We start from the raw sequence: 24,232 nt of genomic DNA, 5'->3' as shown, positions 1-24,232 counted from the left end.
TATATATATATATATATATATATTACAACGTATTCACCTATCGCTTTTATAAAAGAGACAAATATTTTCGTACTTTTAAGTTCATATATGGTGATAATAACAAACGGCAACTAGGGATTAGGATTTAGGGTTTTTGAGATTAAAGTTAATCACATGACTAATTAGCATTGTAAATTTGAGAATTTGATGAATAGGGTTTCGCTTCAAATTGAGATTTTAATGGAATATCTCTAAACATAAAAGAAGATTCGTTTAATTAATGCCCTTTACTATGAACATGACAAAGAAAACGACCGTACTTGGATTTGAGCAAAAAGAGTTTAAGAAGACCTAATCCATGGAAGCCTTTCCGTGTACCACAAGGCATCGTTTCCTTGTCCTTACTCTTATTTGTCTGAAAAAAGCCAAAGCTTCAACAAATGGACAAGTAAAATACAAAAGAATCTGAATTTAGGGTTTGAAGACGAGCTTCACACTTACTACCAGTAATCACCACATGAACATTCACCATCACGGAAATGATGAAATCTGTTTGAATCTCTCAGCGTTATCGGTCGGTCCACAATCTTCGACAAGTACTTGAAAGCGGAGTGGCAATCTCCGCAAACCCTAAGGTTCTTCATTATTCTGATAGGCAACGAAGATTTACGCAGAAGAACGAAGGCAATGGCGAGCTTTTCGCTGTGATAACTCAGAGTCTCTTCCTTACTCTCGTGCTCGAGATCATACAATGCGTATCTTGTCTCGGGAACATAACCCGCTTCTCTCATTCTTCTACCGAGCTCCTTTAGCTTCTCATAGATCAGATCGATTTCCGGGTGGGACTTATCCCCGGAAACAAACATATGGACTCCGTCTTTCATTGTGACCCAGCTAAAACCGGCATCCTTCTTCACTGCAGCCTCTTTCATTCTCGTTCTAGCCTTTGCTACATCTTCCCATCTTCCACCCGAGGCGTACATGTTAGCGAGCAGGACATAGTTTGTGGCGTTTTCGGGTTCCAAGTGGAAAAGCATTTGCGCTGCTCTATCACCTAATCCTATTTTCCGGCCATTTCCTCGAGAACAAGCTCCTAGGACAGTCCTCCAAATGAGCACGTTAGGATTCATCGGCATTTTGTTAACAAAGTCTTCTAACTTATCGAGCTCACCTGCCCGGCCAAGAAGATCGGCCATGCATGAGAAGTGTTCTATCCTTGGAGTTAAGCTGTAAACTTCACTCATGGAATCGAAATGTTTGTACCCTTCTTCAACTAACCCTGCGTGGCTACAAGCTGACAAAACTCCCACGAAAGTCACGTGGTCGGGCAACAGCCCGTCCAATTTCATCTTTTCGAAAAGGTTCAGAGCTTCCTCTCCTTGCCCATGTCGGGCATAGCCTGAAATCATCGAGTTCCAAGAATATACATTCCTTACGGGCATCATATCAAAGAATCTGAAGGCATAATCTACTCTTCCACACTTGGCATACATGTCAACAAGTGCACTCCCAACTACAACATCAGATTCTACGCATGCTCTTACGGAACACGCATGAACTTCCATGCCACGCTCTAGGGTTGCAACCGAGGCACAAGCACTGAGAACAGTCGCATAGGTGAAACTGTCCAAACCTTGACCCCGCATCAATGACCAGACCAAATCCATGGCCTTGGGCAAGAGCTCATTATGTAAATACCCCCAGATCATGGAGTTCCAGCTTATATCATCTCTTCGCTCTGACATTCTGGAAAATATCTTCTCACACTCCTCCATCATTTCACACTTCCCGTAAAAGGATATGAGCGCGTTCTCTATGGTTGGTTCATCACCAAGATTATATTTTAAAACCAGGGCATGTAACTGCTTGCCCAGTTCACCAAGAGAACGGGATGAAATAGCTGGAAGAATGCTTTGAAAGGTTATTTCGTTGAGGTTCTGTCCCGTACGCATCATGTTCAAGAAATATGTCACGGCTTCGGGCAGTGACCCCTCCGAACTGGCTAATGCTCCGATCATGGAATTCCAGGACACTTGATCATGCTCTGGCATGACAGAAAATATTTTATGGCATTCACTGAGATAGCCAGTCTCTGCATACAATTTCATAAGCGCGTTCGAAACTGAAACATCCAAATCAAGCCCCAACTTGATGCTTTCTCCATGCATTTGTTGGCCTAGCTTTGTCCAACTTAATCTTGCACATGAACTCAAAGAATTGATCAGTGTATAATTTACAGGCAAGAACTCACTTCTCATCTGTCGGAAGCATTCCAATGCTTCTACTGAGCAGTTGTTTTGGTCAAGACCAGTGATCATCGAGTTCCAGGAGACGAGATCTTTCTCCATCATGAACTGGAAAACAGCTTCGGAATCAGTTATTGAGCCACACTTAGCATACATATTTACGAGGCCATTTCCGATGCCAGCTATGATGTCGTTTATACCCGTTCTTATTACATATCCATGTACCTCTCTGCCTTCTCTCAGACCTTCACTGGCAACACAAAACTTAGGAAAAGCACTCAACAGGATTATATATGAATCAAGATTAACATCAATCTTGCCCTGCATGTCCATAAAGAGTCTAGTTGCTTCCTCTCCCCGCTCTTGACTCACCAGACCACGCATTAATCCGTTAAGTGTGACAGCATTTCTTACGCTCATCTGGTCAAAAACCTTCCTGGCGTAACTTACAGATCCAGACTCAGCTAATGCTTTCACCAAACCGCTGCCAATAACAAGATCCGTGAGAATACCTGACTTCTGGACCTTGCAGAGAATCTGTTTGAGCAAACCCACAGAAGAACGAGCAGCAGTTATGAGACTACCAAAAGTGTACTCGGTCGGTTTCAGACCAAACCCCAAACCATCATGTTGCATACCAGAAAAGAGCTTAAATACGGATACATAGTCTCCATTCTTCGAGTAAACCGATATAATTGAATTCCATGATGCTGAATCTTTGTTTCCTATGTCATCAAAAACACGGCGAGCATAATCTACACGCCCTGTGCAATGCCAATACATCGATATAAGCACATTTGAAAGGACAGCGTCCACTGAATAGGAAATCTTGAGGAGTAACCCATGAATTTGCATCCCAAACAGAAGCCCTGAAGACCCCAACTCCTTGCAAGCGCTAAGAACACTACCGAAAGCGTAATGGCTCGGAAAAATGCCTTCTTTAATCATCCCTCTCAAGAACATAAAAGCTTCTCTATACCTTCCATTCTGTGTGTACCCTGAAACAACACATGCCCACGTAACGCTGTTCCTCTCAGGCATTTCGTCGAACACCCTACGCGCCGAGGCCGAGTCACCGGCTCTGACGTAGCCATTGATGAGGGAATTGTACAAGAACAAATCTCTGTCGAACCCATTTTTAAGTAACTGCAAATGGAACAGCTTGGCATTGTCCGAGGAGCAAGAACTGCCGTATCGATCGATCAAACGCTCACGTATGTCAAGACTGGGACTTGAAGCGACTGATGCTTCGAGCGAGTGGTGGGGTTGAAACCCAGATGCTTCGCGGCGTTGAGAGGACGATTCCGATCTTTCACGAGACGAAGAACCGATGAAATGATCGAGAATGTGAGGTGAAGAAGCTGAAGCGATGAAGCGCAATGAAAGTAGTGATGGCGATGGACGATAAAAAGCAGCACGTGCTCTAAATGCCAAGGAGCGACCTTGAGACATGACAAGATTTAACGTTTACGCATTATGCCGAGGGTATACACACACATTCCGACCAATCTTTCTTATACATAATCTAACCGATCATGGGAGAATCTGAATCTTTAATCTTTTCGTTTGTTTTCCCCCTTTTTTTGGACAAGAAGAGAGATTATATATTAAAAAAAAATCCCCTTTCAGTTTCCACACAAACACAACCTGCTCCGGTGAATCCAGTGACAGATGATCAAACTCAGTGAAACGTCACTATTATTCAATGATGGTTACTGAATTCTGAATCTCAAAATAATTGAATCAATGTTCTTGGCAAACATTTGCCAGATATCTTATTTAAAGGTGACGTGACTTTCCCTGTTTCAGCTTCAAACTGTGCCCAAGAACTATACACACACACTAACACTACCCGGACAACTGCTGATTAGTTCTGTTCTGTTAATGGCGGCTCTGTTGAAGCAAGGGAAATTCCGTGAGGATTATAAAGGCCGAAGCTTCGGACTCTCGGAGGTACCTCAAATTTCCGTTCATTAGTGTCACGAGTTTCTGGGCGATGTATAATCCCAGACCTTCCCTCGAAAACGCGTGCCTCGGCTGAAACATCTCCCTGACCAGATCTTCCGGTAGTCCTGGTGCCGGGTGGGTGATCCTGCACATGTTTACGTAGAATCACATCACGTTTTCGCCGAGATTCAGACAGGGGTTTGATCTTTTAGACCTACCTGAACTCGAGATGAGCCATTTGCATTCTTTTCCCTATACGTTCCTTCCATGGAGATACCTTGAACGAGATGGATGATCCCTCCAAGGCAGGGGTGAAACGTAAGGCACTCGAGAGCGTCTCCGAGAGGACTTGTTGAAGCCTCGAGCTGTCTCCGTACAACTGCATCGAGGAAACTTCCCGAGGGAAATCGGAAACGATCTGCACTTGACGCTCTTAGCTTGTTTTCTTTTTCTTTCTTCGCTAAGAACCGTCACTTGTTTCACCACAGCGTCTAGGGCTTCCTCGAGGTTGAATTCACTGCAACCCAGTTCTGCATAGCTGGAAAGAACGAAACAAAGAAAGCGAAACACAATCATAAGACCCAAGATTCGAAAAGAGCTAATCCGAACAGAAACAGAATAAGCTTTGGAACTTTACCCCTCCTCGATGCCCTTGATGTCTGAATCGCCTATGATTTTGGTTAACTGCTCCCGACACAAAACCCCGGTTCTCTGTAACTGCCTTCTCTCTCCGTCTAAACCCGATGAATGTAGTAACTCTTGAATGAAAGATATTGCATTTAGGGGGGGTTTCACTTCTTGACGAAGATACGCTAACTTATTGAGGGCACTGGCAGTCGCCTGCTCTGATTTCCGCTGAAGCCGGAGAGCGTTCTGGAGTTCCGGACTAGGTACTTGCAAAAAACACAATACCCCGTTAACCTTTCCCTCAGTATCAGTCCTTTTGCTTGCAGAGAGTAATGCCTCGACAAAGTTATCTTTACGGTCATAGAAGCCGAAGAAAAGCTTCTCGGAGTCCTGCCCAGAAATCACAGCATTTAACATTATTCTTAGTTCGATCGATGTGTCATCGTCCTTAAGACGGCACCCATAACTATTCAAGGTGAATACTTCCCCGAGAAGCATTTTGCCCACGGCTTCCTCTCTGTTCAGACCTGACAATTTCTGCATTGCGCCGCTCCACTCTAAGCATAACCCGTTCTCATTTGTCATGAATATAGGAGGGATGAGAGCCGAAGGGCTCCACATGATTCTGGTGTAATCCCCTTGGACACGGCTGTATTTTTCTACGAGCGTCCTCTGCCCAGTAACATCTTGGCCGACAAAGCATACGCCATGAACATTTTCTGTCACGTCTCTGCTACAGCACGCGTTAATTACCAAAACAGTAGGACTGCTTTTCCTTTTAGGACCAAATGATCTGATTTTAATCTCCACATCCCGTTCTTCTTTACCTATCGCATGCAAGAGAAGAAACGGGTAAAAAATCTTCCTAAACAGTCGGAAATTAAAAAAAAAAAAGACGGAAAATTGCAAAAGGTGAATGCTTTATGTATAGTGCATATATGTTTTTTAACCTTCAAGAGCCAAGGCCAACATGTTCTTGATGGTGTCAGCTGAATCTGCTTCAACGAGATCGCATAAAGGTTTGCCTATTGCTTGCTCGACTACGAGACCCGTTAACTCGGCCGCTTTCGAATTCCATCCATTTATCACACCACAGGCATCAACGGCAAAGATCGGGACAGCAGCCGTATCGATCAGACGGACCATCTCGTTCACGACAACACACAATTCATCCACCTTCTGAACCCTGTTATCCACGACCGGCTTCGAATTATCCAGAGTCTCCTCTTGCAATGACCCTTTAAGTATCAGCTTAAGAGAATGAATTGCATCGAGTTCCATATCATCCCACGGCACGCTTTTCCATCTAACTACTTCCATAAATGCCTTGAACGACGATCTAGGATGCATCTTTTTACCGTCTTTGTCATTGGGATCATGTTTTGCGCCACCCCAGTTGATCTTTCTCGCAGTGCCAGACCGGAACCAGAAAAGGAAATCGTTCGAAGTTATATTTGCAGCAACCATTCCGCAAACAGATTCCCCGAGAACAGAAGCACCGGGATAGCCCGACTCCATTAGGCTATCGGTGGTCAAACCAGCGGTTCCACCATGATACTCGAGAACCCATCCAATTAAATCTCTAATCTGTGGCTCCGTAGGAGTTAACCCTAGCAACCAGAACTTCTCTCGGTGATAAAGGGCGGCTCCGTCACACTTGACGAGGTCCATTATATTAGGAGACTGAGTAACGATACCCGTGGGAGCATCACGAAGAAGCATGTCACAGAGCATGTTCTGAGTTTGCAGAATCCGCTTCTCCTTCAAGAGAGAAGCTGATTCCACCTCTTTGTTGATCTGAACACTGAATATCTGAATCAAGAATTCACAAGCATACCTTAAAGGAAATGGCACGAACCGAGGAGTTGTGTGATGGCAAACCACTAAGCCCCATAATCTTCTCCCTGTCTGTTGATATTGATCGACGTTCATCTCGTCATTATCATTCCCGTTGATCGTCACGGACATAACAAGAGATGCCACTGAACCCATATTACTCATGTACTGTGCATGACACCCATGAGGAGCTCTCAAAGTAGATCCGCAAAGACTTATCGGCTGTGACAGTTCCTTCGCCTGAACTACCTTAACTGGTACTGCTGAACAATCACATATCATTCTAACCTTGTTACTCATGAAGAGAAACCTCGAGGCTTGGGGTATATCAGTGGCCGAGTAATGCAACCCAAGATAAGGCTCCAAGTCAGGCCTGCAGCATTCGGCAATCACTTCCCCGTGCTCATCTTCATGGAATCTATACACCATCACCCGATCATAACCGGTTAATTCTCTAACTTCCTTTACCAGAACATCACATAGCAACGACATATTACCAGTAGGTAAAGATTGCAATCTTGAAATGGCTTTGGCTGCAAGCTTATAAGACTTCAATGCCCCGGCAGAAGTCACGGGCACATCAACCGGACTCACGGGTTCTAAGTCTATAACCAGACCCACATCAATTCTATGCAGAATAGCGTAAAAAGGCTTCCCTGAGGTCCTGCAATGAAGCTGCATCGGGTTTAGAAGACTAATATCATCAAAGTCAACAACTTTCTGCAAGGAAGCAGAACCCGGGGACTGAAACAGCGTCCGGACATCTGTTCCAAAAGTCAGAGCTTCCTGTTGTTCCATGCTTGGCACTGTGTGTGGTGTCAAACCCAACATATCTTGGGCATTTTCACTATATGCAATCACTGTGAGGTTTTTCTCGTCGACAGCAATCAAGCAGCCAAAAGGCTGGATCAACATCCCTCTCTGAATATTCTGCAGGTAAGCTGAGATAGTTGAAGGAGAAACATTGCTAGTCGAACTAGGCATGTTCAAGTCAACTGAAGCAGAATAATCAAACAATCGATGGGATTCTTCGAAGTTTACATGTAGCTTTGCATCAGCACATATCTGTGAACTCACTCGAGAACTGGGTCTAGATCGAATAGAACTGCTCCGGGAACAGTTAGTTTGGTCTGTCGACTTAGAAGACATTGTAGCCCTTCTCAACCCTTCAATCGCTCTCCTTGCCCTGTCCCTACAATCAAAACAAATTCACCAAAAAAAATTCTAACTCTTGACACCATGACACCAGAGCAAACCCAGAAAATATCTTTATGGGTAGGAGAAGATCAAGAAATCTCTGAAAACATAAGCAGAATCCAAATTCACCAGCTCAGATGCTGTTACTTAGATACTGTTGTAAGTGCTGGACCCCAAGAATCATAACGGAATAATGAAAACGCACAAGAAAATCACTAATACATTCCATACCAAACAAAAGCAAAAAGAACAGTAATCCCATTTCACAAAAGCTGACTCGCCATTATATTCTCATAATATAGCCCCGAAAAAATGGGGAAAAAATGACAGAAGAAAACAAAAAATAAAAAAGCTAAGAGCTTTAAAAAGCAAATAAAGAAGTGGGGTTTTCATAAACAGATCCCCGAGCCGGGAAAATGGATGAAAAACCTCAAAGTCTATGCGGATCGGAGATAGTTTAAGATCCTAAAACAATCGGTAAAAAAACTTTAATTTCAAAAGGTTATAAACGAAGATTAAATTAATATATATTTATATGGAAGAATTAAGCAAGCCACCATTGTAGATAAGGGAGAATCAACCCAGTCCACTAGATTGCCACAAAAGTAAGAATCTGGAATCCCTAAAGAAAATTTCGGTTCTTTTCTCTCTTTCCAACCCAATTCATACGAACCCAGGATTCAACGGATCCCAAAACAAGAATTGGTAAAATCGAGCTTATTGAGCTTGTGTACGTATGCGTGTGCTGACACAGAGAAAACAAAGATGGGTAAAACAGAACAATGGAATTCAGAAATGTAGATCAGGGAGGAGAGAGAGAGAAACAAGCCGAAAGTTACCAGCTTTTTCATGGACCTAGAAGCCAAACGAGAGGCATGATCATTTGCTCATCAGGGTTTTTGCTTTTCTCGAGATTTTTGTTCCGAATTTTATTGTAAGAAGATTTTTTACGGCATCTGTTTGCCATTTCCGTCCTTTCCTTCCCGAATCAGATAAGCGAAGGAGACGCAGACACTGGATGGGTCACTGTGATTGGCCGAGAATGGAAAGACCACTTGCTGTTTTAAACTTATGGTTCCGAACAGTGTGTCGGGTCTTAGAGAAAGACATCCTGCTGTTTCGAGTACAGAAAGCTCAACCGTCTGCTGTTTTTGTGTACAGATAGCTGAACTGTCCGCCGTTTCGTTATAGTAGTACTTGAAACACATCAGGTAAATGCATAATAGTTAATATCATGATGGAAATTACATTTTGAAAAGGAAAAATGATCATGGCGTTGTACATAACAAGCAGGACGGTAATGGCGGATGGATTATTTATCACCTGAGAGGGTTTCATCAGTTTCTTGAAAATGCCCTCCATTTTCTTTTAGCTGCTTCAGAAGCTATTGATCAAAAGGCTCTCGCTTTCCACCGAATTCTCAAGATTCGATTTCTTGAATCGACTGCAAGAACAGAAACCTGATTACATGTAACAATCAACCAACGGCAAATCCCCAAATAACACAAACAGCGATTATGATGGTTCCTTGACAGATTTCAATAAACCACCTAAGGAATGTAAATATAAATGCATAACCTTTAGGGGCAAACCTCGCTGGTTATAATGGCATCAATGAAACTTTCGGGAAGCCCCAACCTTTGTATCCCGGTTGATGCTCCAAACCCGAACTCCCCATTCCTCTGGTATTGACACCTTTATCAGTTTCCTCAACAGCAATGTTTATCTCCCTGTCATCAATACAAACAACATTTCTCGAAGAGAAGAGCACTAGTTCGAGGCCCTTGTAATGTGTAAACAAGAGAACTAAACGACGCTAAGACGGTTGCCCTCCACACAGTTTGGTTGAAAGTATAGCCAAATTGCCAATTCTACCAAACTGGCATAGCTTTCTCCTCTTGAGGTCACATAAGATGCTGCTAAATTTAGCAGCTTAGCAGTTAGGACCCTTCTCTGGCTTCAGCTTGGCAAGAGTTTGTACATTGTGATAAGCAATAGGAAATAGAAAAATGATCCTCAATGATAAAAGGATATGACCCTCATGACCCTTGGTCTCCTCCAATCCATCCCAAGCCATGTTCATCATCAACCACCAGTGGTTCCCATACTGATCAGGATTGCTTTCGCAATGTTTCTTTTTGGTGTCATCCTTCTCCTTACAATCATGCGGTGATACCCCGGGAAAACTCCCGTGAAATATGTGAGGAGGGTACGGGGAGAATATCTGCTTTCACCCGACAAAACTCGGTACTTTCAACGATTTTGTTCATCTCCTCAAAGTAATCATCATGACTAACAATCAACAGTGTATCACTTATTCCTTTTACCCTGGACAAGATACAAACCCAAATTTCTCGGCTGCAAGTGGTTCCTCTTTGCAACCAAATAAACTACATTTAATTGCCTCTGGCTATTGTTAGCAATGAAGTGTTCAGCCTAGATTCCAAATTTTGGTCCACATTATCAACATAAAGGGCAGACGGCTTCCTATTCGAACTTGTCCTGGTCACAGACAGCAAAAACATGACCACTGAAAGAGTAACAGCAACGAACAGCACTAAACGGCGCCAAAGCCGAGTCTTTCAGTCTCTGCTTCTTCCAAGGAGAAGCCATGGAAGCAACTGCCAAGCCAGAACACCGACCAAACTTTAGAATTCAGACAAAACAAAACAACAGAGAACCCTAAGCAAAAATACAGCAAACCCAACTCTACGTTTCTACATGGCCAAGATTGAGCAAGCAAAAACCCTAAGCAAAGGGCTTCCTTTTCACTCTTCAAATCCAGAAATAGTAGTAGAAACCCATGCTGCTGCAAATCCTATAATACAAATCAAAATACCAAATTTGAGAGAATAACAGAAGCTCCACGAACACCATCATCAAGAAAGAACAAAAGACTCGAGCTTTTAGCATGGGATGAATCAAAGAATGCGAAATTTACATGGAAAGCAGCCGCCCAGTAGAAACCACAAGAAGGGTACTCCGAAAAACACGAGCTTTTCGCAGATCAACGAGAGAGACTGCAAGAAATCTACCAGCAGTAGACCTAGTGTTCCTAGAACACTTTTGGTGCCTTCGACCAAAGTCTGGAAACAGTCGGTTGTCAAATGTTACTCTAATTCCGCCGATTGCCCACATGTTGCTTTTGTTTTTAACCCTTTAAATTGGAAAATCATAGTTATAATTTTGTTTGAAATTTTCACTAATCAACGAAGCATAGAACAACGCTTTCGGTACCTTTCAGTCAAAGTTTGGAACTTTTGGTTTGTTCGGAGAGATTCTTCTTACCTCCGCTATCACAATGCAATGCTAAAAAAAATGCACAGATTCTTCTTACCTCTAAATAGGTAGTGAGATTGTAAACGCTCTTTCAATCTTCGTAGAATGCTCGAATAACGGACTGTTAGTGTTAAGAGTAGGGGTGGGCGATCGGGTCGGATCGGGTTATTCGGATTCGGTTATTTCGGGTTCGGATTGTTCGGGTTTGAAAAATTCATATCCATTCGGTATATAATCTTAATCGGTTCGGTTCGAATTCGGTTCGATTTTTTTCGGGTTCGGTTCGGGTTTATCCAAACAAATATTCGATAAAAAAAATAACAAAACAACATAATAATTTCATCTCATACAAAAACAAATCCAAAATATTGTTCAAACAACTTGTTTCAAATCCAAAATCTTCTTCAACCTAATCTTCTCCAACCAAATCTCCATATGACAAACCTTCAAAAGAATAAAACAATGACAAAATAAGTGAAACAAATGATTGAATATAATGTAAAAATATAATCAAGATAAAGATTTACCATAATTTATCTTCATCTTTCTAGACGACACACAAATCACTTTGTCTCGATGATTTCCGAAATTCTATGCAAACAAAGAGATTAAACAAATCAAGAAAATACAAGTTGTATTTTAGATATTTTATAAAACAATGTAAAGATAGTGATTACCTTCAGCCAATGCAAACATAAATTCATTTTCCGCGATCAACTCACTGAAGTTACGTTTTTCGTCAGAAATAAGAGGAGACATCAACCAATTTTGTGTCAGGATCAATGCTTCAACCATGTCAGGAGTTAAACAACTTCGATATTGATCTAGAATGCGACCTCCTGTGCTAAACGCAGACTCGGATGAAACAGTAGAGACCGGAAATGCTAATAAATCTCTCGCCATTTCTGCCAAGATTGGAAATTTACCATTGGCCGTCTTCCACCATGATAAAATATCAAATTCGCAACCCAAGCTGTTAGGTTTCATCACCTCGACCTTTTCCATCAAATAAATATCTAACTCATTCGGTGATTCCTCAACCACCCCTTTATCTACCATCATTTGAGTAAACGAAGCAAAAGGGTCATCCTCATATATGAAACCCATATCGATATCAACACCATTCATATTACTTGACGATTCAGACATCTCAACGGATGATTTTCTACTTTCACATCTTTCTCCACTTGGTGTTTTGTATTTGTACCACTCATAATAGGAGACAAACAATCTATGCAACACATCAGTTATGCTCTTCTTCATGTCGACACTTTTGGCACTATCCTTACCATACATCTTGTCAAAACAATGAGTTACAAAACTCATCTTACTCCTTGGATCAAATACAGATGCAACAATCAATAACTTGTTGATCCTTTCGGTGCCTTCCCAATACTTATCGAACTTGAACCTCATTATCTTTGTCATCTTGCTCATTTCGTGATTGGGATTGTTTGCCAAGGATGAAAGAACCGTTTCAATCTTTATAATCTCGTTGTAACAGCAAGTAGAAGTTACCTTTGTAATAGCAGAAAATGCTAAAGTCGATTCATAAAAAATCTTCAAGAATCGTACCAATCGATGAGCATTTTCCCAATCATTTTCTGAAGGAGGACCAATCCTTTTCTTGTCGGTTCTAGAATCATCATCTTCAGCAAAATAATCCTCATAAAGCTTGTCTTCCATTTCCATTCGATTAAATATTTCTTTATACTTCAAAGCGGAAGATAACATCAGAAATGTCGAATTCCAACGTGTCGCACAATCCAAAACCAAACTTCCTCTGTTAAAGTTATCACTTCCAACTCGACTTTTAAATGCTTGCAACCTTGAATCGGACGACCTTACATACTTAACAGCATTGCGAATGCTCGCCACACTATCACCTATGTCTGATAACCCTTCTTTAGCAATCAAATTCAAAACATGTGCTCCACAACGCAAATGCATAAACTCTCCTTTCAACACAAGAGTATCTTCACACCATGTATTCAACCGGTTCTTTAAAAGCTTCAAAGCACAATTATTTGCGCTAGCACTATCAACGGTAATGGCGAAAACCTTATCGATACCCCAATCCACCAAACATTTTACAAATTCTCTTGCAATGGTCTCTCCCTTATGGTTCGATATAGGGCTGAAACTGATAATTTTTCTATGCAAACGTCAACTTCTGTCGATAAAATGCGCAGTGATAACCATGTAACTCATTGTTGTTATCGATGTCCAAATATCTGTAGTAAAAGATACCCTTTGTTTGTTCTCATTCAACAAATTCTTCAAAGAAACCTTCTCATTCAAGAATAACTGATAAACTTCTCTTGTCACTGTTCTTCTTGAAGGAATCACAAATGAAGGCAATCCAACATTACAGAAATGTTTAAATCCTTCTCCTTCAACAAATGTAAAAGGCAGTTCATCCATAATAATCATCCTAACCAATGCTCCTCTAACTGCCTGTTGACTAAACCCAACAGTGATAAGTTTAGAATCTCCTCCGATGGACAGATCTTTACTTAAGGTTTTCTGACAAGCACTTTCAGAAAGATTCTTATATACCTTGCAAGTTTTCTGAATATGATTCTTTAAACTGATTGTACCCATTGATGAACAGCCCGTCAACACAGCACCACAATAATTGCAAGTGCACTTCTTTGGGTTATCGGGAAGTTTGGTAAAGTGATGCCATACCTGGGACCTCGCTGGAACTATCCTCTTTGCTTTCGGAGGTAGTTCCGAATCTGATGGTGGTTCTTTTCTCGTATTACCGGCTGATTCTCCAATTCTAACCATCTCCGAATTTGTATTATCCATCTGTTAACAATCCAAAACACAATACACAATTAATATCACGAAACAAACAACGATGTCAACCTTACATAGCAGAGAATTAACGCAGAAGAAACGCTGTCAAAGGAGACAAAATTACCTCGGAGTCTCGGACTGAAGATGAAGGCAAACCGGCGACGCACAAGGCTGAACCAGAGAGAAGACAAAACCAAGCTTGAAGCTACGCATAAGAGAAGCAGAAAGTTTACCCGAACCGAAGGTAAGCCGGCGACTATAGCCTAAAATTTATGAGAAGTAGAGAGAGGCCACAGAATCGGAAGAAAAGGAACGCACCTCAGAGTCTCAGACGAAGAACCCACCGGCGACGCAATCCAGAGGTGCGAGAGAGGCCGACGGAGGACACGCAATCGAAGCTCACACGAACCACAGACGAAGAGAGAGGCAGTCGACGGCAAACCAGAGGTGCAGAGAGAGAGGAGCCGACGAAAAATCAGAGGTGCAGAGAGATAGAGAGAGAGGTAGACGGCGACGCAAACCAGAAGTGCTTCGACAACCGGCGCGGCGGCGACGGAGGACACGGATCGAGCTTGAGGAAGATGAGCTTCGAGCCTTCGAGTTCGAGCTTCGACAGAGGCGGATGAGAGAGGAGAGCCCGAGAGGCGAGAGGGTTAAGGTTAACCCTAAACCAAATTAATTAAAAATGTTAATTTCGGTTTAATCGGATACCCGAACCGATCGGTTATTTACCCGAACCGAACCGATCCGATCGGTTATAGGATTATGATAACCGATCGGTTATTTTTGCAAAATCCGATCCGAACCGAAACCCGATTAATCGGTTCGGTTTTACCCGAACCCGATTAACCCGATCCGATTGCCCAGCCCTAGTTAAGAGTATGTTCCAGGAAGACCCTCTGAATCAGAAGGACGTTTCCGGTTTGATCTATTTCGGATCGGACCGGAAGAATACGTTTGTTCAACTTAATGAAACGGTGCATATTGGTTAAAGGGGGGCAGAAAGGGCATTTTTGTTTCGCGAGGAAAAATTGTTTTTTGTTTTTAATGCATCTTCTTAATCCTAACCAATTTGATGAAACTTGTGCTCGAAATATACAAACACACGAGACGTATAAATCTCGTAGTCTTTCTTTTGCATTTATTAGTTAATTCTTGGTCATATATATTTTCCTCCATTATTTTTTATATAAAAATAAACTAGAAATATATTTTTATAATTTTCAAATTAGGGATTTTAAAGACACTAGTTTGAATTTCATTCAGATATATTTGCTCCAATGTTTTTTTTTAATTTAGTTTAAATTAATTTTATAAAATCATTTTATTTTAGGTCTTTTATATCCCACCAATTTCTGTTAATTCAAATTAAACAATCATTAATTTCTTAACTCAAAGTTAAAACTTCAAGAAACATTAGGTTTTCCTTTTGAAGTCATCCAATAATGGGGCACTGTCGGCAAAATAAAAGATATAATTAAACAAGATAACGACAATAGCCACAAATGTTTTTACGAAAGGAAAAAAAAAAACCTAAAATTGAAATGTGGAGAATCACAACGAAAGCAACCTTTCGGACAAGTCACAATCCCAAACCCTAATTCAAAAAAAGTGAGAAATCAGACCAAAAAAAGTCCACTGTTGTTTTTAAACAAAAACAGTAACGTACTTTTGGTCAAACTCTGAAACAGAAAAAACAATCAGTCTTTTTTTTTCATTTTAATTAAAAAACAAGAGAAAATTTAAAATGTCATGTTGTTGAAGCCTCTCACCTTCCTGTCACCATCTCCTCCGTCACAGTCCAATTAAAATTTAATGAAACCCTAACCCCCTACTACTTATACACATACCCTTTCTCTCTCTAGGCTCAGAAACCTACCCCCTCTCTCTCTCTAACGCTAGGGTTTAGAATCTCTTTTCTACTGTGCACCGAAATCCCATAGATGTATCGTATTCCCAGCCGTTGCGGCCGCCACGTGTCGATCGTCGGCGACCATGACGTCGACTTCGCCCACTCTCTCCCTAAAACTATACAGATACTCGCCGTGTTCGATCTCCCACACGCGCACCACTCCCCCGGTCCACATTAGCGCGTTCAGCGCGTTCATACACCCCACCACTCTCCCACGCGACGCACCACTCACGCGAAATGCGCATATATCCCCTAACGTGCGCACGCGACGCACGTTACCCCTGCCACGGCTGTCGACACTAACGTACGCCTCCCGGTTAGCGTCGAACGACGTCACGATCAGGCCTCCCCGGTGGTCGGCCTCGACGTCGCCGAGAATTACCCCTTGGTTTCTGAGATCAATGACCATAATTCTCCAGCGCGTGCTCGCCACCGCTGTCTCCTCCCCGGAGATTCTGATCCGACCAAGCAATGTCGTGAGTTCGGTCAACGTGTGCCACCCCATTACTGCCTCCGGATCGGTCAGCGACCCGCCCACGAAAGTCGTCGTTTCGGTCTCGCGGTCCCATATGTGGAAGGCCCGACCGGGGACGCCGGCAAACAACCCGACCCACCACCGGCCGCATCCGGCAAAATCCACGAGAGCGCCGTCGTTGACAATGTCCCCGACGTGGGCCGTTCTCACTTGCTGGTCCGGGCCTTCTAGTCCCGCCACGTGGATGTCCCCATCCATCGTGGCGAACGTCAGTCTGGGACTCTGATCAGCGTCCGAGAGGACGGTCCCCGAGACAGCCCGGGAAAATCTTCCGAAGCGGTCACGCGGAGGCGGACGCAGCGTCCGGACATGGATCCGATCGTTAAGAAGGAAGAGTCTGACGGTTCCATCGGCGAATCCAGCGGCCAAGTAAACGTCGGAGAGAGTGAGGCATCGGCAAGTGAGGCCGTCTGGTTCGTCCACGTCGGACGGGTCGAAGTGAAGCGTGAAGTGGGAGTACGATCGTGTCCGGAAGTTCCTAGCTGTCCGGTGACGATAGATGAACTCATCGTTCCACGTGTCACGCGTCAAACGGGTTCTCCCCCATACGTGGCGCGTAAGGCGTTGCCATAACAGATCAGAGCGCGAGACCGCTTGCCACGTCGAACATACCTGCGTCCAGTCCAGATCACGACACGTCACGAAATATAATAATACTACGGATAAAAAAAATAATGTGAATTAAAGTGAGGACAGTTTTGTTGTTGTGATTTAATTGAGTTTAATTAAATTAATGATGAGTCAGGGACTGGAAAAGGGGGGAAAAAGACATGGAAAGAAGATATAGTAGGCCTGCAACTTACGATGCAGCAAGCATGAGGGAGTAGGGAGATTAGGAAGATGACAGAGACAGACACAGAGACAGCTCTGTGAGACATGCCTTACGACTACTGTCTTAATTCAGTTTCAATAATAAATGTTTTATTCGTTAAATATAATATTGAGCATGGTCAAAGATATGTCATGCTATGCAACTCAACACTAAATATATATATGATATACTGAAGGATGATGCATGAGACTTTATTGGAACCAATGGACATTGAACATTGATTCATATATATATATATACCTATCGAGCTGTGGATAGTTGGCAGTAACAAATTTACTATTATAAGCCAAACATGGAATTATTTGGCAATTGGTTAAGGGGTACAGTACAGACATGCTTGTGGTTGGACAAAAAACCCTAGGAAGAAGAATAACAGGAAAAAAAGAAAACCCTAACGTAAAAAACCAAATCAAAGAGGTACACAAATGACAGACTAAACTCATGGTTTTGAAATACCCAAAAACCCTAATGATGTGATTTTGAAAAAAGATGAATGACTTTTTTTTTTAGGGTTTTTCACATTGATTATCGGCGAAGAAGTGACCCCAGCACGAAAGCAACGAAGCCATTGGCATTAAACCCTAAAGAGAGAGAGAGGGAGAGACTAGCAGTGTATTAAAGTGAAGTAATGCTGTTAGTGGGTTTTCAGAGAGAAAGAGAGAGAGAGAGAGAGAGAGAGAGAGAGAGAGAGCACGCTTGTTTTTGCAAAGTCAGCCTCTCTCTCTCTCTCGGCTTTCATTTCCAAGAAAGGATAGCTTTCAGCCTTGTCTCGTTAAAAGTAGAGCTTCTCATACATATCTGCTTCTCTATATATATTTCCGTTCTCCAAGAATCCCAGTACCTTTATACCTTTCTACATACAACATGTATCGTATATAACATGCATACATATACACACACACACATCGTTTGTATGTATACATACAAATGTACTCAAACACTCGTAATGTTTGGGGTTTGACTTCGCACCACATCTATTCGTTCACAACCTACGAACAGTGTCTAATATTATCTCATTAGGCAAATCAAAGCCAAGCAGTTGAAATGAAAGAAATGAATTAGGGCACAAGAAACTATATATAAGCGCATTATATCATGTTAGACGTGACAAAAATTAATGCACCAAACATAAAATGTGAACTTGTGAAGAGAGAGAAGACCGCAACTATCAAAGAAACTTGGATTATTATTCTAATAAGTAAAATTCTATAGACGTAAGAAGAGCATGCACATACAAGCCTCATACACACACAACACACGCATTGCAATATATATATATATCCATATATCATAACATAAAAGAGCAATAGCACTATGTAACTAACATCAGTTTTAATGATATAACTTGACACTCATATAGGATTTCAAGTGTAACGTGTATATATATATATTCTCTAGAGACACCACGTGTTATGAGAGAACCCAACATTGGGCTCCATGTGCTTTTCGGCACATGTTTTGCCCATGCTGTCTCTCTTTTGACTGAAAAATAAAAAAACCCACTTGGTATAACAATAAAAAAAAATCGATCCATCAATTTCGAAGCGTAATTAATTCAAGACAAGCAACACAGGCATGTACATACACATATATAATTATATATACCGGAGCATGTATGTATGTGATGTTATAAATAGTCATAAATCTCTGGCAAAGATCATGCTGGCATCATTCTGAGATTTCTTGAAAACAACTGCATAAAAGCAAATCATTTTAAAATCTGAAATGGTGGGAATATATGGAAATCTTCTTTTCAAAATCAAAACAAAATAATTTTTTTTAAAAAAAAAACAAGAGGTGGAGGAGAAGAACGAGAAGAAAAGGAATGAAGAAGTGTCAGAATCTGTGCATGCATTCCTCACTGCATCATATATATATAGGCACAGGAACACAGCAGGACGCAAACATTGTACGTATGTACTCCTTATAGATTTTTATAACCTAATTATAACCTTAAAGAAAAGCTATATCTGAATTGCAAAAAGAACATACAATATATATATATATATATATATATGCGTGTGTGTGTGTGTATATCGAGATATGTCGATTGACGAGGCAAAAAGACAGGACCCAAACTTAGGTTTTATTTCAACTATAGATAGATGTTCTGGGACATGCTACAAGACTTTGACTGGAAACGAGGCATCACTCACCTCACCACCATCTAACGTTTACTTCCCCGACCAAAAAAGAATATCATGTGAGATCTCTAATAATATATTATCTCGCAAACATTTAAAAAACCTAGAAAACGAATGAAAAACACAACTCAGTGACATTTTTTTTTTAAAACATTCTTCGAAAAATAAAAGTTTTTTAAACTACGAAATCACAGGGTTAATTAGAATCTTCTTACACTGCCGCAAACTTTTATATTGTAATCCTAGAGATGGACTAAACATTTACAAAACTATATGATTTACTATTTATACACATTCTCAAACAAAAAAAGAATAAGAAAAAGGTAAATGCATATGGGTCATTGAAAAGGGTTTGTCTATTATCTTTGTAGTCAAGAAAGTGTTTCAAGAAAAGGATTATTATTATGGAGGGGTTAAAAGACGGGTTTCGAGTCAATAAAGGGCTCCTTGGGTATTATTTCATGCCAAGAAAGGGAAATCTTCCAAAAAAAAACAAAAGAGAACCCTTGATTTGGTGCACTGATTCTGCGTGGACTTACACATTTTCTAGTTCTAGAAACTATTACAAGGTTACAATTTTAAGCCCAAACTCACCAAGATCTCGGAAGGGTTTTTGGTATAAAAACCAAATTATACTTTCCATGCATTGTCTCCTCTCGGGGTCCAAAAATAGACATTTCAAAAGCGGTGAAAAGTTTGGAATAAAAGCGGGTCGAGAAGTGCAAAAAAAAAAGGAGATATTGGGTTTCTCAAAGACAAACTTTCCAACAACAACAACAACAAAAAAACCCACAAACAAAACAACAAAACACAACCATATGATAAGGTGAAAGAGACATCAAATGTCGTCTTGTTATGCATAAAGCTGGACCCATTGAAGGGAAAAGAAGAAGAAGAGCAGTTACCTTTCCAAAGGGCAGTTTTCTTCACTCCCTTGGATACTACTCTCATAATACTTCCAAAAAAAGGGCAGCATATATATATATACACATACGTACGTACATGCATACATAGGTTGCATATTCCTTAAACCATGATGTGAGAATAATATATAATTACCCGAAATCTTCAAAAAAAAATATAAAAAACAGGGGGAAAAAATCTAAGCAAAACAAGTACACACTTGAAGTAACGTTTGACCAGACCAAGATTTTGTCCTTCTCCAAGAAACTAGACCCACAACAACTTTGACTTTTTCCTACGACCCATGTCACGTTTCTTTCGAACCATGTACATTCAAACGTACCTAAAATCTTCAGTTCAAACAAATGGCTGAATCCAACAGTTTATAACAAAACACTCTGCGTTAGGATCTTGAATCTCATTCCGACCGGTTAATTTCGATGTCCGGTCACACACACAAGAAAGAAAGAAAAAAACGGAGCCCTACATGGTTCGGTTACGTTTCTTGAAGAATGAACAAGAAACGTGTCGTCACCGAGACAAAAGAGACGGGAAAAGTGTTCTTACATAACCCTAAAATGTGAGAATGGCACAGTAGCGCATACATATGCGTGTATACATATATACACATACATAAAAACACACGAGCACGCGCCAGAGTTTTAAATTATGAGAACAAAGAAGAAGAGAAATTCAAGAACTGACCCGGAAAACGTTGGCTAGAGCGGGAGCGGCGGCGAGGCGGCCGATGGAGAGGGAAGCGTCAATGGCGACTTGGGCGGCGAGGGCTTCGAGGAAAGGTTCAGGCCAGACGTCGTTGACTCCGCGGCGGAGCCGCGACGGAGACGGGCCCTCGAAGGGTCCGGAGGCGGCGACTCTCCTCCGTTGTCCGCCGCCGTCGTCGGAGGAAGAGGAGGAGGAGGAGGAGGAGGAAGAAGACATGGAGAGAGAGAAAGAGAGGTATAAAAAGAGTAGAAAGGAGAAGAGGGAGAAGAATTTGGAAGAGCGATGGTGGGGGAGAGAGGAAACAAAGGACAAAAAGGTGTAGATAAAGACATACTACAATGGGGGTGGGGGACCCAGGTGGTGCCATGTTTTTCTCTTTTTTAAAAAAAATTTAAATTTAAAAAATTTATAAAATTTTCCAACATTTTTTGGAATTTTGTTTCTGTTTGATTTGCGTATTATTTATTTACATATAATAATACATCCTTGTTCTATGAACTCGAAGAATAAAGATTTGTAATATGCCAACTTGCGTAATTAGGCCCTTGAGTATTTATAATACAATGAAATGGGGAAATATGTGTATATATATATATATATATATATATATATATATATATATATTCAGTATGATAACATGCGGTTATTGTGATAAATCTCTTTATATAGATAAAAGTGTACTTTGCGTCTTTGTGGAAATTTTAATTGGATTAGATGGAGATAAGTGGGGACTTTCTTTTAACCTTTTTTAATTTTTATTTTAAATGGACTGACCATATATGAAATCAAGATCTATAGGATCATTCCTTATTGTACTTTGACCAAATTCATTTTGGCCTCCCATCATAGAGAAAGTAAAATCAAATGGGGAAATGTCTTTTATAAACTCTAAAAAAAAACTATTTCATCTTTTAAAATTCATGAAAAAAATGTAACTTTCAAACGTATCATAGGACATATAATTCAAAGAATGTTATGTTAAAAAAATATTTAAAAATTCACATAACCGTCTCTTCTAATTGACGGGTTTCGTCAAATAAATAAAAAATCTAGATATATTTGTTATCTGACAAAAAATCATATATATATATATATATATATATATATATATAACACTTATAAAACATATCCGTAAAAAGGGAAGTATAAAATCGTATATTATATCCATGTCTTGTAAATAACATGTTTTTTTTAAGAAGGTTTCATAATTATATCTAATGCTAATAGTTTATGATAAATAAATTTTCAATTTTTATAGGAATCCGTGACAATTTCAAATTCATTCGCATAGGAAAACATTCATAGTTATACATGATTAATCGATATGGTTTTATTTACGTTTGAATCTCAGATATTTAATCATTTTGAATTTTTCCTAATTCATATCAACAATTTAAGCTTAGACATTTATTTTATATCCATGGTAAACCCATAAGCATACATAATTATGTTTGTAATTTTAATGAATTCATATTTTGCAAGACCAAATCCAAGATAACACCAAATCTTAGTCTAAGTTTGATTTAAGCTTATAATTAATTAACTAAACCAACAAAATTGTTTGTTTTTACCCAACAGATCGTGGACGAGTGGTCAAGCTTGGGGTAGGAGGTAACTCCACCTCGAGATTGAGTGTTTGATTCCTGGCTGGTGGGAAGGGAGGTAATTTATGGGTTTATATGATCCATATACAAAGGCTGCTCCCGGAGCACGCCTGAAAGGTAGCAGTTAGGAGTCCTCCGTTATCAAAAAAAAATTGCTTGCTTTTTTTTTCTTTCACGTAGTTACGTTAGAGATAGAAAGAAATTGTGATTAATTATTAGAGTTAATTAAAAGATGAAAAATAAAATCAAATCTAAATATTAGTGTAACACTGAGTATTGAAGATTTTGATACATCTTAATAAATTCAAAAAGATTAAAAAACAATTACATGGAAAATAATTGGATATAAAACTTCACTCTTTTTTAATGGAAGATTTTGGTTCGGCGGGAGAAAAACGATTCCTACATGACAATGAATCATGCTACAATGCATTAGGTAGGGGTGGCCATTTCGGTTATTAACCGAATAACTGAACCGAACCGAACCGAATAAGAACGATTCGGTTCGGTTCGGTTATCTGCTTAATAACCGAACGGTTGAGGAAGTTGAATAACCGTTCGGGTTCTTCGGTTCGGTTCGGTTAATAACCGAATAACCGCGGTTAACCGAACGGTTATTGAGTTTTTTTAATATTTTATTTTTTATCCTCATTATTATTAGTATTATTTTTTTATACTTCACTTTTAACCTTATATATTTCACCCAATAAATCATAAAATGTAATGTTTTTAACTTTTATCCTAATTATTGAAGTTTTTAGATTTTTTTATAATTTTATTTTATATGATTAATCATTTTGTGCATTTATTTAAATAGATATTTTGAAATTTATGTAGGATTAATAAATTTTTTTAAAAAATATATCATAACCGAACCGAACCGATCTAAAACCGAACCGAATAAACCAGAAAATATAACCGTTTGGTTATAATTTTATTATGCAAAAACCGAACCGAACCGAAACCGAACCGAAACCCGAAATGACTACCCCTAGCAGTAGGGACAGGCATTTCGATATTTGGATTGTTTATGATTCGGTTTAATTCTTTAGGATTTATAAAAATATGTACCAATCAGTTAATATTTTATATTTGGTTCGGTTCGATTTTGGTTTTTATTAAAAAAAATAGATCTTTTTAAGAAATTTTCGGTATTTCGGATTTTTTTAAAAATTCGGTTCCATGAAATTCGGTTTTCTAAAAATATACCGTTCAAAAAATGTTGGACAATCCAATTAAAAAAATATCATATTTTCGATTATATATGATTTGGTTCCGAAAAACCGTACCGAAATGCACACATACTATATAGTATTTGGCAAACATTGTAAGAAGGATTTTTTAAATCTAAACAACAAAAAGGATTATAATAATCCCGTCGCCAAAAAGAAAAGGTTAGAATGATTAATCCCATCAGAAAAGACATGATTAATTAATCCCATCAGCAAATATGATTGTGTTTTTTCACACGTCTTGTAGTAGAAATATTTTTCTAAGATATTTTTTAAAAAAAAACCAAAGAGAGAATTTTGGTGTTAAAAAATAAATTAGGAGAAGTTTTCATGCAATGGAAAGATTGATAATCGTGCGAATCAAAACACTAATTAGGTCGAATTAACAAAAAAAAAACGAGGATATGTAATTTATAGCCTCATTAACT

At 40.0% G+C, this 24,232-nt stretch overlaps 3 protein-coding genes across 3 annotated transcripts; all 3 read right to left on the bottom strand.

The window, feature by feature from the left end:
• Positions 1–278: 278 nt before the first annotated feature.
• Positions 279–3,728, bottom strand: LOC104815363 (putative pentatricopeptide repeat-containing protein At5g09950). Its single transcript, XM_010543726.2, has one exon. It carries the CDS (start codon positions 3,675–3,677, stop codon positions 480–482), a length of 3,198 nt encoding a protein of 1,065 aa, XP_010542028.1. The 5' UTR covers positions 3,678–3,728; the 3' UTR covers positions 279–479.
• A 169-nt stretch (positions 3,729–3,897) lies between these two features.
• Positions 3,898–7,807, bottom strand: LOC104815362 (phytochrome C). The gene is given in 5 exon segments (XM_010543725.2): positions 3,898–4,317; positions 4,391–4,617; positions 4,620–4,710; positions 4,810–5,626; positions 5,750–7,807. Coding segments are annotated over 5 exon segments (3,381 nt in total). The 5' UTR covers positions 7,785–7,807; the 3' UTR covers positions 3,898–4,106.
• Positions 7,808–15,388: 7,581 nt separating this feature from the next.
• On the bottom strand, positions 15,389–21,166 carry LOC104815437 (transcriptional regulator STERILE APETALA; the record flags this gene model as incomplete). Its single annotated transcript, XM_010543816.1, has 2 exons — positions 15,389–16,975; positions 20,948–21,166. Coding segments are annotated over 2 exons (1,359 nt in total), but the record flags the coding sequence as incomplete, so codon positions are not given.
• Positions 21,167–24,232: the final 3,066 nt, after the last annotated feature.

This window comes from Tarenaya hassleriana, unplaced genomic scaffold (genome assembly GCF_000463585.1).
Source record: "Tarenaya hassleriana unplaced genomic scaffold, ASM46358v1 Cleome23, whole genome shotgun sequence".
Lineage (NCBI taxonomy): Eukaryota > Viridiplantae > Streptophyta > Magnoliopsida > Brassicales > Cleomaceae > Tarenaya > Tarenaya hassleriana.
Note: the sequence above shows the minus strand (reverse complement) of the source record. Positions and strands in the feature narration are given on the sequence as shown.